Source organism: Octodon degus, unplaced genomic scaffold (assembly GCF_000260255.1).
Source record: "Octodon degus isolate 3935 unplaced genomic scaffold, OctDeg1.0 scaffold00073, whole genome shotgun sequence".
NCBI lineage: Eukaryota > Metazoa > Chordata > Mammalia > Rodentia > Octodontidae > Octodon > Octodon degus.
Genome location: NW_004524649.1, coordinates 9,133,018 through 9,146,577, shown reverse-complemented (window position 1 = coordinate 9,146,577; position 13,560 = coordinate 9,133,018). Strand labels below are relative to the sequence as shown.

Sequence of the window (13,560 nt, the reverse complement as noted above, 5' to 3'; positions counted from 1 at the left end):
CCTGTGTTAGCAATTGGTATCAGATTTTTTAAGTCTCTAATCTGAGGAAGACATCTGACGGGTGCTTAGGGGCAAGTATAGGAGATTCCACTGGGGACAGACACTGGAATCTTCTGGTTTTGTGTAGTGCACACTAGGTTTCTTATATTAACTAGATACCAAAACCACTGGAAAATCTATTTATTTTTCTAGTTCTGGAATAGCAAGCAGGAAAGCAACAACAACAAAAAACAACCACGAATTGGAGGCAGAGTTATTTACATTGATGGGCAGTGATCAGAATCACTCCCAGAATATCAGGCTCCAATCTCTGGTAGTCTAGGGCTTTTATATGATGCATAAGCAGGAAGCATAAAGGAGGCACAAAAGCGAGACAGAACAGCCTAGCAGTTCTGAGTAGCTGGCAGGGTGAGGTCATCGGTTACAAGGGCAGGTTAACAATCACCCAGTTCATGAAGTTTGGTGCAATGGTACAAGCAGGCATCCTGCATGTCCAGTTCTGCTCTTAGAGGGGCCAAGAAACTACTTATAAGGCCATGAAATAGTTACAGAGCTAGGCAGTTTCAAATGAACAAAGTTTTAAAACAAACAATTTCTCTTATACAGTTTTTTACCTTTCAGTTCCACTAAAAGTCATTTTTAATATGTCACTGAGCAACTCAAGAGCAGCCCTCCAGCAGATGAAAATTTTATCAAAGGCACCCCAACTCTCCTCTGCAGACAATCACCTGTTTCCTCTTTCAGAGTAGTTGAACAGATGCAAATATATTTTGGCATTCAACCATAACACATTCAAATGCACCTAAGTGTGAATTTCCCAGATGAAGTTTCTGTACAGTTCTAAAATGAGAGATGAATCTTCAATGGATCTGACACACCAAATAGAAGACCAAAGGAGTCCACTGATAGGAATGGAAAGATTAATTATATTCAACAACCGTCAGCTTTAACATATTATAGTAAAAAGAAAAAAACAATTAAAACAAGAGTTATTCCTAGCAATATGAGGACAAAGACTGAACCAGTTTTTGTGTTACATTATACTTGACTGTTGTACCATTTTACATTAGATACTTGAAGAAAAGGAAAATTCTAGGTGCTTAACCTCCACCAAGAAAAGTTCCACATCTATGGGTAAAACATGATGGTCACAGCCAACTTTTGTCTTTTTATGGACTCATTCTATGGAGAAAACATCAATACAGAGCCTGGTCAGAACAGGCTCTAATTTTTTCAGTCTGCTATTTTTCATATGCACTCAAAAACTATGAGGGGCCGGTGAGATAGCTCAGTGGTCTAAAGTGCCTGCTTAGGCAAACTTAGACAACCGCAGGGACCGCGTTTCAATCCCTGGCACCACATGCCGTGCCAGCCCCACCCCCAGGGCAGGCTGAGCTGGCAAAAAGAGGAAAAAAAGCACAATATGCCAGGTATGGGCAATACACAGTACATATGGCATTCAATCCATGCTCCAGGTATTAGCAAGTGCTCTCCATTTTAGCAAATGAAAAAAATCTGCAATTTAATGTAGGGGAAATATACTTTATGAATCTGGAATAAGAAAATTTATAGGCATCAGTATAAAACTTGCCCCTTGTGGTAACAATATGATAAATTTAGACAAATCTATGACTTTACATTCATATACACTGTCTAATCTAGATAAAGAAGGGATAATTACTACTTCTGTTATGTAATGGATCAGCCCAACTGACACATTTTTAAATGCAAGCAATTTACTAGTGAAGAGACATCTGAACATCAAATATCAGCATAAACTAGAAGTTAGTAGTGGAACTGGATGCTGCTGGTAATACAAGTTAGACCAGGAAGCCAGTTAATTACAGAATCAGTATAGCTAGAAATAATTGTAACATGGGTTAACATGGATCTGCATTTTTGGTTCTTTGTATTTATTTTTTCCTTCTATAAAAAGAAAATGCTGTTTTGACCATAGAACCAATCAATGAGCCAGATACCAGTGAGGTCTATTCTGAGTACCAAGAGACAGTGGATGAAGAAAGGTGCTAAGCCAGTGACCACTTCAGTAAACCAGGTACTGGGATTAGGACAAATGTGGGAGGTCAGGATGGCTGGACTTTATGATCCTCAGGGCTGAGGGTACAAATCATGTCTGACCTGGAAAACTAAAGAGATGAAGCAGTACAGACGTATGATTGAAGTTTCAAAGTGATAAAGTGTGCGTATGAGCAATAATGAACAGGCTCTTGTGATTTTTTGGTCCAGTCTTCTGCTTCTACACTGTAGCTACACAGCTACTCCAGGGTCCATCTCCAAGAATCTTGGCTCCCACCTGTTAATTTGGCAGATAGGACTGCAGAAACTGCTTAGGTAAGAGCATGACTGTGCAAAAATGCTATAATTTACTTTAAAAAAAGATTATGGGGAAAAGCCAAGATAGGTTTTTGAGTACAGAAGCCCTACTGTGTCTCATCGTGTTCCACATTTATTATGTTCTAATGAAGTCTGTATACTTTGCTACAGTAAAATCTGATTCAGATAACAGTCTTTACATAGGGATTACAAAGCCTAGCTAATCCAACTCCTTCCTCCTCTCCAGGAATCACTATTCTTCAGTCCTACATTTTTACTATATATTCTCTTAATCACTCTGATTATTTTTTGTTGTTGTTGTTGGGGGAGGGGGCTACTGGGGATTGAACTCAGGACCTTGCACTTGACAGGCAGGTACTTATGCCACTGAGCTACATCACCAGTCCTATTTTCTTAATCACAAACAACATAAAATATGACTTTTATTTTAAAAATATGCTCCAATTATCATATTGATAGTCCTTAAACATCAAGATAGATTATGTAGAGGATTCTAATCCATAATTTCTGAAAGACTACAGATACTATCCCCTGGATAGGCTCTTTCACTGTTAAAGTTTGCATAAAGTAAAGCAAGAAAAAGTAAAGCCATATTAATATTCTGAGATGTAAAAGGCTCAAGTCTGACACTGCCAGTCCTACAGATAACACACTACTATTATGGACTACTGGACTATACTGGAATATTTTGCTGAATTCATGCACCTACAATATTTAAATGACAATGGAATACTCATCTCTGACAAAACTAAACAATAAAAGGGGATAAAAATGAAGGACCATTTTGTATCTGTATATTCAAAATAGGATACACAGCTACTTTCTCTTAATTCAATGAGAAGAAAGATTTGTACTAATAGTGTTTAGACAGGATATCATGTCTGCATTTTGTACTATGAATAATCACTAAGAAGACAACAATATGCAGTATATTAATTATTGTAACTGTCCTACTAATTGGTTTTGAAACTGTCTCATTGCTATTTGTTTCTAAAGGTATTAATTTAAAAAAAGTAAAACAAGAAAAACAGTTGCAATCTTACTCCGCTCAGGTAATTCCCTGAGTCACAAGTCATCTCACATCTCACTGCCCTAAGACTTGTTAATGACATGTACACTCAGTGCACAGCATTTTAATTCCTTGGAACAGAGCATTTTTATGTCACTTTCATTAACAGCAAGACTGAGAAAGCTACTTGCAGCACAGCTGAACGCCAGAGGAACTCAAGCCCATCTGATCTGAAAACCATGGCACCATGGTCATAAAACAATTAAGAGTACCCCTCAGGGAAAGACAAGTCCAACAATTAACCTTCAATGCCAATTAGTGCTACCACTTTCTTAGTGGCACAAGAAGTATCTATAATAGTATGACAAAACTGTAGTTCCTAACCCTAGGCATTCAACTGAATATGTTTATTCTTTATATGGACTTTCCATTTAGGCAAAAGTCTAAAATAAAAGAACTTCATAAAATTATTGCATGGAAGATCTACTATTTTACCTAGCAAGCTTTAATCCATAAGACAATTAGACACATAAGCAATTTCTTCAAACTAAATAAGCTAGAAGCCCCCTTTTTTAAATGGGGGTAAAAAAAATAATCCCCTAACTGCTTACTAAGTTCCAACAGTACCCATATTAAACATTACACACTCTCCAAAGAACCAGGGCTCTTTGGAGCTCCGGTTGATTCCAGGATGAGCATGGAAAGTACAAGATGAGCCTGGAATATAATGTACCAGAAAGTAAGCAAGAGCTCACCAAAAGAAGATGAGCCTACGGGGCACAGTTTGAAGAACTGCAAGTGGGCAAATTGGGGACAATTTGAACATCAGTATAAATAATGGTAAAACATATCAGAGCCTACTATATAAGATAGCAAGCTCTGTGACTGTAGATGATTTAGATAAATAAATGAATAAATAAGTGGTGAGAGGGTTAGGGAGATAGCTCAGCAAGCTAAGCACCTGCCGAACAAGCACAAGGTCCCGAGTTCGATCTCTGATACTGCATGCCATGTCCACCCCAGAACCCAAGGTGTGCCATGCCAGCCCCAAGACTGGGGATGGTGGCGAACACCTGTAACCCCAGAGCTGGGGATGGCTCAGTGGAATAGCGCTTCCCTGGCAAGCGCAAGAGCCTGAGTTCAATCCCCGGTTCCGCCAAAAAAAAGAAAGAAAGAAAAAGAAAGAAACAGGAGAATCACTACAAAATCTGAACTGCGTAGCAAGACCCTGTATCCAATTAAAAAAAAAAAAAAAGTAGTAAGAAGAGACAGTTTCTGTTATAGTAAAAATGCCAACTGATAAATGTAGAAAAAATAATAAAACAACCTTTTGGCAATCATCAAAATAAAAATTCAGAGGAAAAACCACATGAATTCTAATTTTTACTCAATGAGTAAAAAAGTGTGATAAAGGGCATTTATGGTCTAGAAGTGCATTCCCAGTATGTTGATTAAGAACAAAAGGGGCAAAGAGTAACTTCACAGTGACAAAGCTGGTCCAGTGCCTCAACGAAGAAAAACACAATATTGTTCCTCCAATGTTCACCTAATATATATCTATATATTTTCAGGAGGATCATGATTAAACTCTTAGATACAAACATCTCTGTAGACAAGAATTCTACCATGTATCTGGCCTGCACTTTCAAAACTGCCTAAGTCACAAAGTCCAAGAAAGGCCAAGAAACTGTTCCAAGCCAAAAGAAGCTGGAGAGATGTTTCACCCAGATTTAATACACAGTGCTAACTGGTACTGTCCACTGCTGAGAAAAATGACAACATGTGAGCAGTACCAGGCTCAGAGGTGGTAGGAATACACTAGCCTGAATTTCCTAATTTGGGCATTATATTGTGGCTTCATTGGAGAACATGACTTGTTAAAGAAAATGTATGGTGACATATTTAGGGTTGATGGACACCACTATAGTGAGGCTCTTCAGTGGCCCCCGAAATCGCACGTGGTGAAGGCTGGGTCCCAGGGTAGCATGGAAGGGAGATGGCAGAACTCTTTAAGAGGTGAGGCCTGGTAGCTGCTCAGGTAACAGAGTGTGCCCGTGGACAGGACAGCAGAATCTCAGCCCCTTTCCTTTTTCTCTTTAACTTCCTGTCACAAGGGAATTCACTCTGACTGGCTGTCACTAAGGTGTGCTGCTTCTCCTCAGGCCCTATGTATTCAATGGATCATGGATGGGACCCTCCAGAACTGTGAGCCAAAGTACAGCTTTTCTTTTTCCAAGTCGAGTACCTTCCACAATTGTTACAGTGGTGAAAACTAACAAAAACATTTACAACCCAATGTTTCTGCAATTAAAAAATTTTTCCATCATCACAGCTTTTCTCTAATATTATTTCTAAAGACACAATACCAAATCTTCTATGTATAACTGTCATAAAACATATAAATAATGTAAATAAATTTTTAAAAGAAATCCTTGTGCTGAAGTATTGCATTTTAGACATACTTTTTAACTGTAAATATCCCTTAATGTTATTTTCCACAATAGTAATAACTTTTAAGATGACTACATATATGTTCATGTTTAGTTCAACAAGAAAATGTAGGGTTTTAAAGAAACCCTACAGCAAAAGAGAAAAGAAAATAGCCTAATAAAGCAGTCTTCACCCTTTATGCCCACTCAGTAGTTAATTCTTAGATGTGTGTGCCCTCACACTGCCTTGTCACCAATTTTCTTGAACAACATATACAAAGCACTCTGAGAACCAAGTGCCCAATACCTTGATTTAGCTGTGTGGCCTCCATGATCTGGACACCATTCACGGAGCACTGAGACCCACTCAGGGGTATCAGCGTCACTGTCCCCCCAACATTTTCGAAGACACAGTGCTCACTCTCCAAGTCAAGACCATGAAGAACTAAGGTGGAAAAACAAAGAAGAAAGCTTTTATTTTCCCCCTTTGGCATTTACCCCAATAGAGCCCAACCACTTGGCTAATGATTTTGTATTTGGGATACTCTCATTCCTACAAAAGGATTGTACTGTGAACATTTATGCTCAGTAACAGAACTAAAATGGAGGACACTCTGAGAAAATGTAGGTATTGTTTGACCACTGGCTCCATGTCCAGATTGCAACTGCACAAGAAAACAAGCTCTCAGGCATCTAGTTAGTCCTTCCTCAGGGAGAGAGGAGTTGATTAACTTTTTACAACTGAGTATCATTGAGCTACTCTGTCTGATTCTGAATAATTTTCTTCTAGAAGCTAACAAAAGCCCAGAGAAAAATGCAAGCGTGGAAGTCTCTGTGGGTCTAGAACTTGGGATGATCCTTACCCAGGAACTGAAAGCAGAGGCAAATATGGCCTAGCAAGGATCTTAGAAGGCCCACAAAGTCTCAGAAGCTGTGCTAGAAGCCCCAGGCCATAACCTGTGCCAATTCTGAGGCCCCCTGGAGGACCTGGTTGCTAAGGTTGCCCTCATCATGTCTGTCTTAGATACTTTTGCCTGAGGAATGGCCTGGCACAGGAGAAGTGTCTGGCTAGAGGCAAAGTTCTTGGCCAGCAACTCAGAATAAAGACCAAGCAGCTCCGCTCCCTCCACACAATGCACTACTGAACTTCTCCGGGCACAGAAAGCATGTGTTCTTACCAGTCATCACCATTTAGAGTTACCCTGAAGGTCAGATGCATAATTCAAGCAAAGGCCTGCTGCCAAGGCCTACTCAATAATGCTTGAATCTGTGGGCTTCTGGGATTGATTTTCAGCTCTCCCAGGCTATCCACAGTAAATAGGAATACACACAGGAGTGTGCTGGGATTGGCTTGATTAATAGCTTACACTGGGCCAGCAAAACAGGTTCACAGCTAGCAATTCTCAAAACATCTGAAAGAGTATAATTTTTCCCCTGCCAATTCCCACCTTGCCCCATACACTTATGCATCCACCACACTAAGTTATCGTCTACACACTGCCTACATGATGCTCTAGAAGCCTGGCGAGCACTTGTCTGCTCAGCTCTAACCTCTGTGGGCCTCATGAAGACCACTGGGAAGGGCACAAGCCAGGCCATCTCGCATGTGAGTGCTAGGGTGCCTTCTCCTGTGCCACCATCTATGTACAGAGAAGTGTCTCTATGCTTCCTGGAAGAGGCTATAGATTCTCTGTAACCTTTGGCACATCTTCAGTTGCTATATCCCTGTGACAACTGAGGAAACTGACAGGAAAAATGTACACAGGGTGGCAGAATGCATTCATAGTTCCAGTTTGTTCACTAGATGAACTGCTCTGTTGAGTACTGTTCAAACTTACAGAGATACACATAACGTAATGGTCAATACTATCCTTGAAAATATTTCTTTTTTACAGTTATTCCAGTGTCATTCAAAAGAAAGTTCACTAAATATGCTTTTAAAAATTCAGTAGGAATAGAAAATTAATGAGTCTCACCAATATCTTGTTCCGTTGAAGCATCTTCTCTACCAACATAGGTCTGACCTTCCTGGGAAGAAAAGTCGAATAACACTTTTTAGTGAGATCAGGGTGCCTGCTTCCCCTGTCCTCACTCAACACAGGCCTGACAGCCAATGCAATGGGCAAGCTCAATGGGGCCCTGTCCTACATCCCTGAGTGCTGCTACTGAGGCTGCTGCTCAGCAATGGCAAGGCTTCTGCCTGGCACATGTCACCAACTCACTCATGCCAGGAGTGCCACCAACATCCCTGCTCCTCGCCTGGGGAGGCACTCTGTCCACAGTCTGGGCTGTCTCTGTGTGCTGTGTGTGTCTGAAGGTATAATACATGGGAGGCCAGTGTAGCATCTTTCCCAGTTTAGGCATGGGTAAGAGAGGACATTAAAATCAATGTCACAAGCACAACCATTAAAATGGAACTTCTGGGGGCTGGGGAGATGGCTCAGTAGAATAAGTGCTTCCCTGGCAAGCACAAGGACCTGAGGTTAATCCCCTGTTCTACCAAAAAAATAAAATAAAATAAAATGGAACTTTGCTTGCCAAACATGAGAAATCTACTCAGAACCAAAGCCAGCAATAAAGGAAAGAGGCACAAACTTGTAATGACCACAAGGACCTAGGGCACTGCGCACACAACAAATCCCAGCCTTGCGCATTTCAACTGTTACTTCCTCTGTCTTTCTGCCCTTTTATTCCTGGCCCCCATTTTCCTGTTTCTGCAGATTAGAAGCCAAAAGGACTGACTCATCATTTAGCTTGCCAACCACTGCACATGAATATGGAAACATCAATTCCAAGGCTGTGCAGAATCTCCAAAGGGTGCAAAGACTCGTTATATACTAATACTTGTATTCGTGGCCATAAAGTATTGCAATAAAGCTTGTTAATAATGTCTCAGAAAAAAACTGCAAACAAAATTAAAATGTTCCACTTAAGCAAGTTACACCTTCAAGTGATACAAGATGATCCCAGTGCTCAGGAGGTCATCATCAATGCCGATTAGGTGAGGCAGCTCAGAATCCAAGACGACCCCAATCCCTTCCTTCCTAAGGGCGAGTGTCTGTTCCTGAAATGAGACAAAGGAGAAAAGGCAAAGGTTACCGTGGGGTAAGAGGACCTCACATTAAAAAAGTACCTCATTTCTTATATTTTTATTTTTAAAGAATATAAAATGGTGTTAGAAAAAAAAATTACAAATGATGTAAGATTTCACTGAACCAAGTAATAGGAATTCAACAATTCCTATTGCTGTATTACATGACACTATCTTTAAATTAGTTGTTCAGATTACCAGATACAAGCATGTAAGATCCATCTAGAGAAAAAAAAAAAAAAATGAAGTTATAAAAAATTCAAAAGAAGAAAAAAATCAAAGTAAAAAAAACTAAGCATTAACTTCTCCTTTCAAAAGACCAGCAGAAATCAACAATACAATTATCCAAATTATTCTGAATACATACATACCTAAATGTCTTCCCCCTTCTTTCATTTATCCTTTTCCTCATCCCAACTTTTCCTTCCTATTGAAAAAAATTTCTTTCCCTTTCACAGTATAGGTTGCATTTCTTATTTTAAAACACAAAAAAAAAAAAAAAATGGACTTTAAGCTTCATATTGAAATTCTGGCAGGTGACACACAAAGTGAAATTAGGACATATAAAAAGTTCAATCAAAATGAAATACGTAGCTTGATATGTAATCTTCTCAAAGCCAATCTCAAAGGCTGTTTTCCTCAGCAAACATGTTAGAACCACTCACTGCAAAGTAATCTTTCTCCCTTCTTCAGAACCTTCTACTTCCCTTCAAACTGAGAATCTCTTTGATTAGTGGCTCTTCTCTCCAGTCACCATGACGGGTCAACAGCCTGTGCATGCCTCTTGAAAGCAACTCTGCTGTACATTAGCTATCCCTGGCACAAGAGCTACCTGTATCTCCTGCATCCCTGGCTTCTCCTGTCTTCTGGATCATCCCCTCTATCTACAAGTGTGTTAGAGATCACCTACAACAACCACTTTCCCACTGTTCTGTGAGCCGCATTTCTCTCAGTTACCACCAATTTCTCTGTGCCCTGAGAGAAAATCACCTCAAGAAGCAGCTCCCCAGTTCCTACCTTTTCCTTAAACCTTCCATGGACACTGCCATTCCTAGGTCTCTGCCTACATTCACTCTTTCAGATCTACATTCCTCTTGATTTCTGACTTCACCTGCTATCCATATGCTAAGGCCTCTCAAAATCAGCAGAGCAGCCCTCCCTCTGAAGCTCTATCTATCTATCGATTCATCCATCCATCCATCTATCCATCTAATTTCCTGTGGTGACCATCATCCCACCCCTGGGACCCAACACTAAAACTTAAAGGAGAACAGATCTATTTAGCTGGCTGGCTCCAAGAAACTGCATGATGAAAGGTCATGCCAGGAAAGCTGCACAAACCATAGAGGAGGGAGGAGCCAGCCAGACGAAAGAAAAATCCATCCTTTCCAGGTCACAGTGCCATCTGACCAGGGTCAGCCTCCTATCAGCACATTCAGCCATGATCATAGATGGATCATCTATTGATAATTACAGCAGCCCCATGATCCAACCTCCTCCCACTTCTGAATAATATGTTAGACCTAAATCATAACAATACCCATGTAACTCCATATACCTAAAGATCAAACATGGTTTTGCCCTATAAAAATAACTTGAAAGAGACAGTTTCCTGGACAACCAGCTCAGGCCCCCCTTCAGTCCCTCTCTGACAGAAGCTTTCCTTTCCAATAAAGTTTTATCCTCAACCTCCATTTGTTCCTAAAATTCATTCTTCAGTTTTAGAGAACACGAACTCATTCAGGTCAGGTTGGGAGTTTCATTTCCCTATATCACCTCCACCTAGCACAACAAATACCATGCTCCCTCTTCCTGGCCTGAGTCTCTCTCCCCTCTCATCACAACACAGGGATGCGTGGCAAGTACATGGAGGTGGGGCAAGGCACAAGGCACACCCAGAGCAGCCCTCAGAGAGCAGCCTGGCATCTTAGTGTCAGGCCCAACTGGCCCAGGACAGAAGACTGCTAGTGTCAGGCTTTTAGGGGAGGCCAAGGTGGGAAGTAGACAAATTCTGGAAGAGTAAAGGTGAAATTTTCAGCCTCTGAGCCATGCTGAGTTCAGCCTGAGTCACAGCTCAGAGTGTGGCACTTTTGGGGCAAGTTCTAAGCTGCTAACCTGGGCGTAGGTCAGAGCCATTCCCAGAGAATCTCTCCTTTCCTCTCACCTACCCATCTCTGATCCCAGTGCTGCCAGAATGTACTCATATTCCTTATGTTCCCTGAATGAATTCACGATATTTTAATGTCATTCAAATATTCAAGCTATATACAGTCAACCATGCTCTAGCAAAGGATTTGGAACTTCTCAAGCTAGTGTCAGAGCAGAACTGAAATCCTGCAGACAAGGGAGGTCCTAACCATTCAGGCACAGGGTGGTGGGAGAAGTGCCCCTCAGGCTTTCCTCTCCACAGGCCCCTAGGTCTCAACACAGCTGCAGACTTGGAATAGCATCACGGGAAAGAGCGATGGAATGAAGTGGCAGGAAGAAAAGATGACTTTAAAAATAAAAAAAAAAAAAACACAGATAAAAACCACCACTTGAAAGAAAGCAATTTAATTTAACAACCATTAAATAGATACGCAGAGAAAATGACCAATGCATAACTTAGATTCAAGCAAAGGAAATGAAGCGGATCATTGTTCTTCAATTACTCCTGTTATCAGCCAGGCTCCCACTCCATGGTTCAGAACCTCAGGCTATGAGGTGGGAGACTTCAGTAACCTTGATTTACTACCCCAAGGCCTTTGCAAATCTTGACTAAAAGGTACACTCCACAGAAAACCACCCTTACCTTCTACTGCTCAGATACTGGCAGAATTCATGCTCCCCCTCCTGCCCATGGAATTCAAGTGGAAACAGAAAGTATGTGATTTCTCCTCTAAAAGATATATATATATATATTATGGTAGAGAACTTAATCACGCAGCTCCATTTCAATGACCCCACCAGAAGGTTTGGTGGCTCTGAACTGAGACAATACTGCACACAAAGCAGCAGTCCTTGCGATGCACTGTTTTGGGCTCTAGGTCCACGTGAAAAAGAGAGGGACTATTCACAACTCTAGGGCTATACATATTTTCTTTCTGAAAAAAAAAAAAAGATAATAAGGTACTCCCCTCCATCCCTTCCCCCAAAAAAAGAAAAAGGAAAGGCAGAATAATAAACTAGAACAGCTCCCACTCAAGGTGGGGAAATTGCTTTGGACTCTATCCAAGTTTAATTTAGTATTCTTTTTTTAAAAGAAAATTGAAAAACACTTCTTTTTCTTCCTTGAACTAAGTCTAAGAGACTATGAGAGTGCTGGAAATTTGTTGTTTCAAAGCCATTAGGTCAAGAGCATTATTTGTTGCCACCCATCTCTAACACACACACACATGCACCTATGCAAAAATATAATCACGCACACTCACATGCTCCACTCTTCTACACATACAACAGGTAACACCTGAATTAGAAGAAAGTTTCCCAGGCCTGAAAGTAGGGGCAGATGAATTTATGATTAATGTTGCCCTAAAGCTCTATGACATTCAAGCTGCATTCAACTACATGATATTATAAAAGTGTCATCTCATAAAACTGAAAACGAGGGTTTAAATCATGGCTTGAGTGAAAAGGTAATTTCAGACAAAAATATCTATCACATATAAAATATTTATTGAGTGGCATCTACTGTTATACATAATTTATGAAACACCTCTTGGATAAGATGGAACACTTGACATGAGGGGGGAAGCGGGGGGAGGAACCACATGCTCACTGGGTCCCACAAAGAGAAAGGGGCAAACACATGGAGCTACACAAATCTTGCGCAGAAACAAAACTTTCAGCAGACAACACTGCTTGAAGGAAAATGAAACTACAGACTAAGATGATCAAAACATCCTTGTATCTGGAACTTTATCAATATGAACTTCATTACACTTGCAAATAATATGCTCAGTATGTTTTTCTTCACACCCTCCCCCAACTCCTCTAGCTGTAAAATACCTCTCAATTAAAAACATGCGTCCAGTGCTGGGCGGACACACAATCACCTCTGCCACATTTGGGGGGGCTCTGAGGGCTGGGGTCAGGTCATGGCTCATGGAAAAGTCCCTTGTACAAAGAAATTTATCCATTAGAAGAGGTAAGAGTTCTATCTCTTATAATCACGTGTCCTTAATGGCACCTCAAAAACTAGACAACTCTCTTGAATACATGAGGAAGTGAAGACCAACACAGAAACTATTCAGGGTGGGGGTGGGGCTCAGTGGTACAGGCAGCTTTAATAAGCACCAAGCCCTGGGGTCAGTTCCCAGCATCAAAACCAAAGCCATTTAAAGCAGCACAAAAGCTCATCTACAACAAAAACATTTCTCCCCTTTTGAGAATCCCACCTGCCAGCTAGATTTAACTTGAGAGAAACTATGAAAACAGTGGCAATGGGTTTGCCCAATTAAATTAAGAACACTCTAAGAACTTGTGTTTCCTCACACTGAGTTGGCTAGGTGACTACAATGGCACTGGTACCTGATCCTCACTGCATCATGGCTGATTAGCTGGTACTCTAGGGAGTGACTTTTAAATGACCCCCTCAACAGACAAAAACTTTGAGTATTAGAATCTTTTTATGGAAAGTTATTCTACAGATAACTATATTTAAGTAACTACTGGAATTCTGTGGCATTGACTCACAT

At 40.7% G+C, this 13,560-nt stretch overlaps 1 protein-coding gene across 5 annotated transcripts in view; it reads right to left on the bottom strand.

The window, feature by feature from the left end:
• Kif16b (kinesin family member 16B) overlaps window positions 1-13,560 on the bottom strand; it is a 299,092-nt gene that overhangs the window by 145,801 nt on the left and 139,731 nt on the right. For all 5 annotated transcript variants that reach the window (XM_023720152.1, XM_023720153.1, XM_023720154.1 and 2 more), the window contains exons 13-15: window positions 8,738-8,857; window positions 7,770-7,821; window positions 6,101-6,238 (exon numbers count right to left, since the gene is read on the bottom strand). In XM_023720152.1, the coding sequence (XP_023575920.1) occupies window positions 6,101-6,238; window positions 7,770-7,821; window positions 8,738-8,857 (310 nt within the window). The remainder of the gene's footprint in view (window positions 1-6,100; window positions 6,239-7,769; window positions 7,822-8,737; window positions 8,858-13,560) is intronic.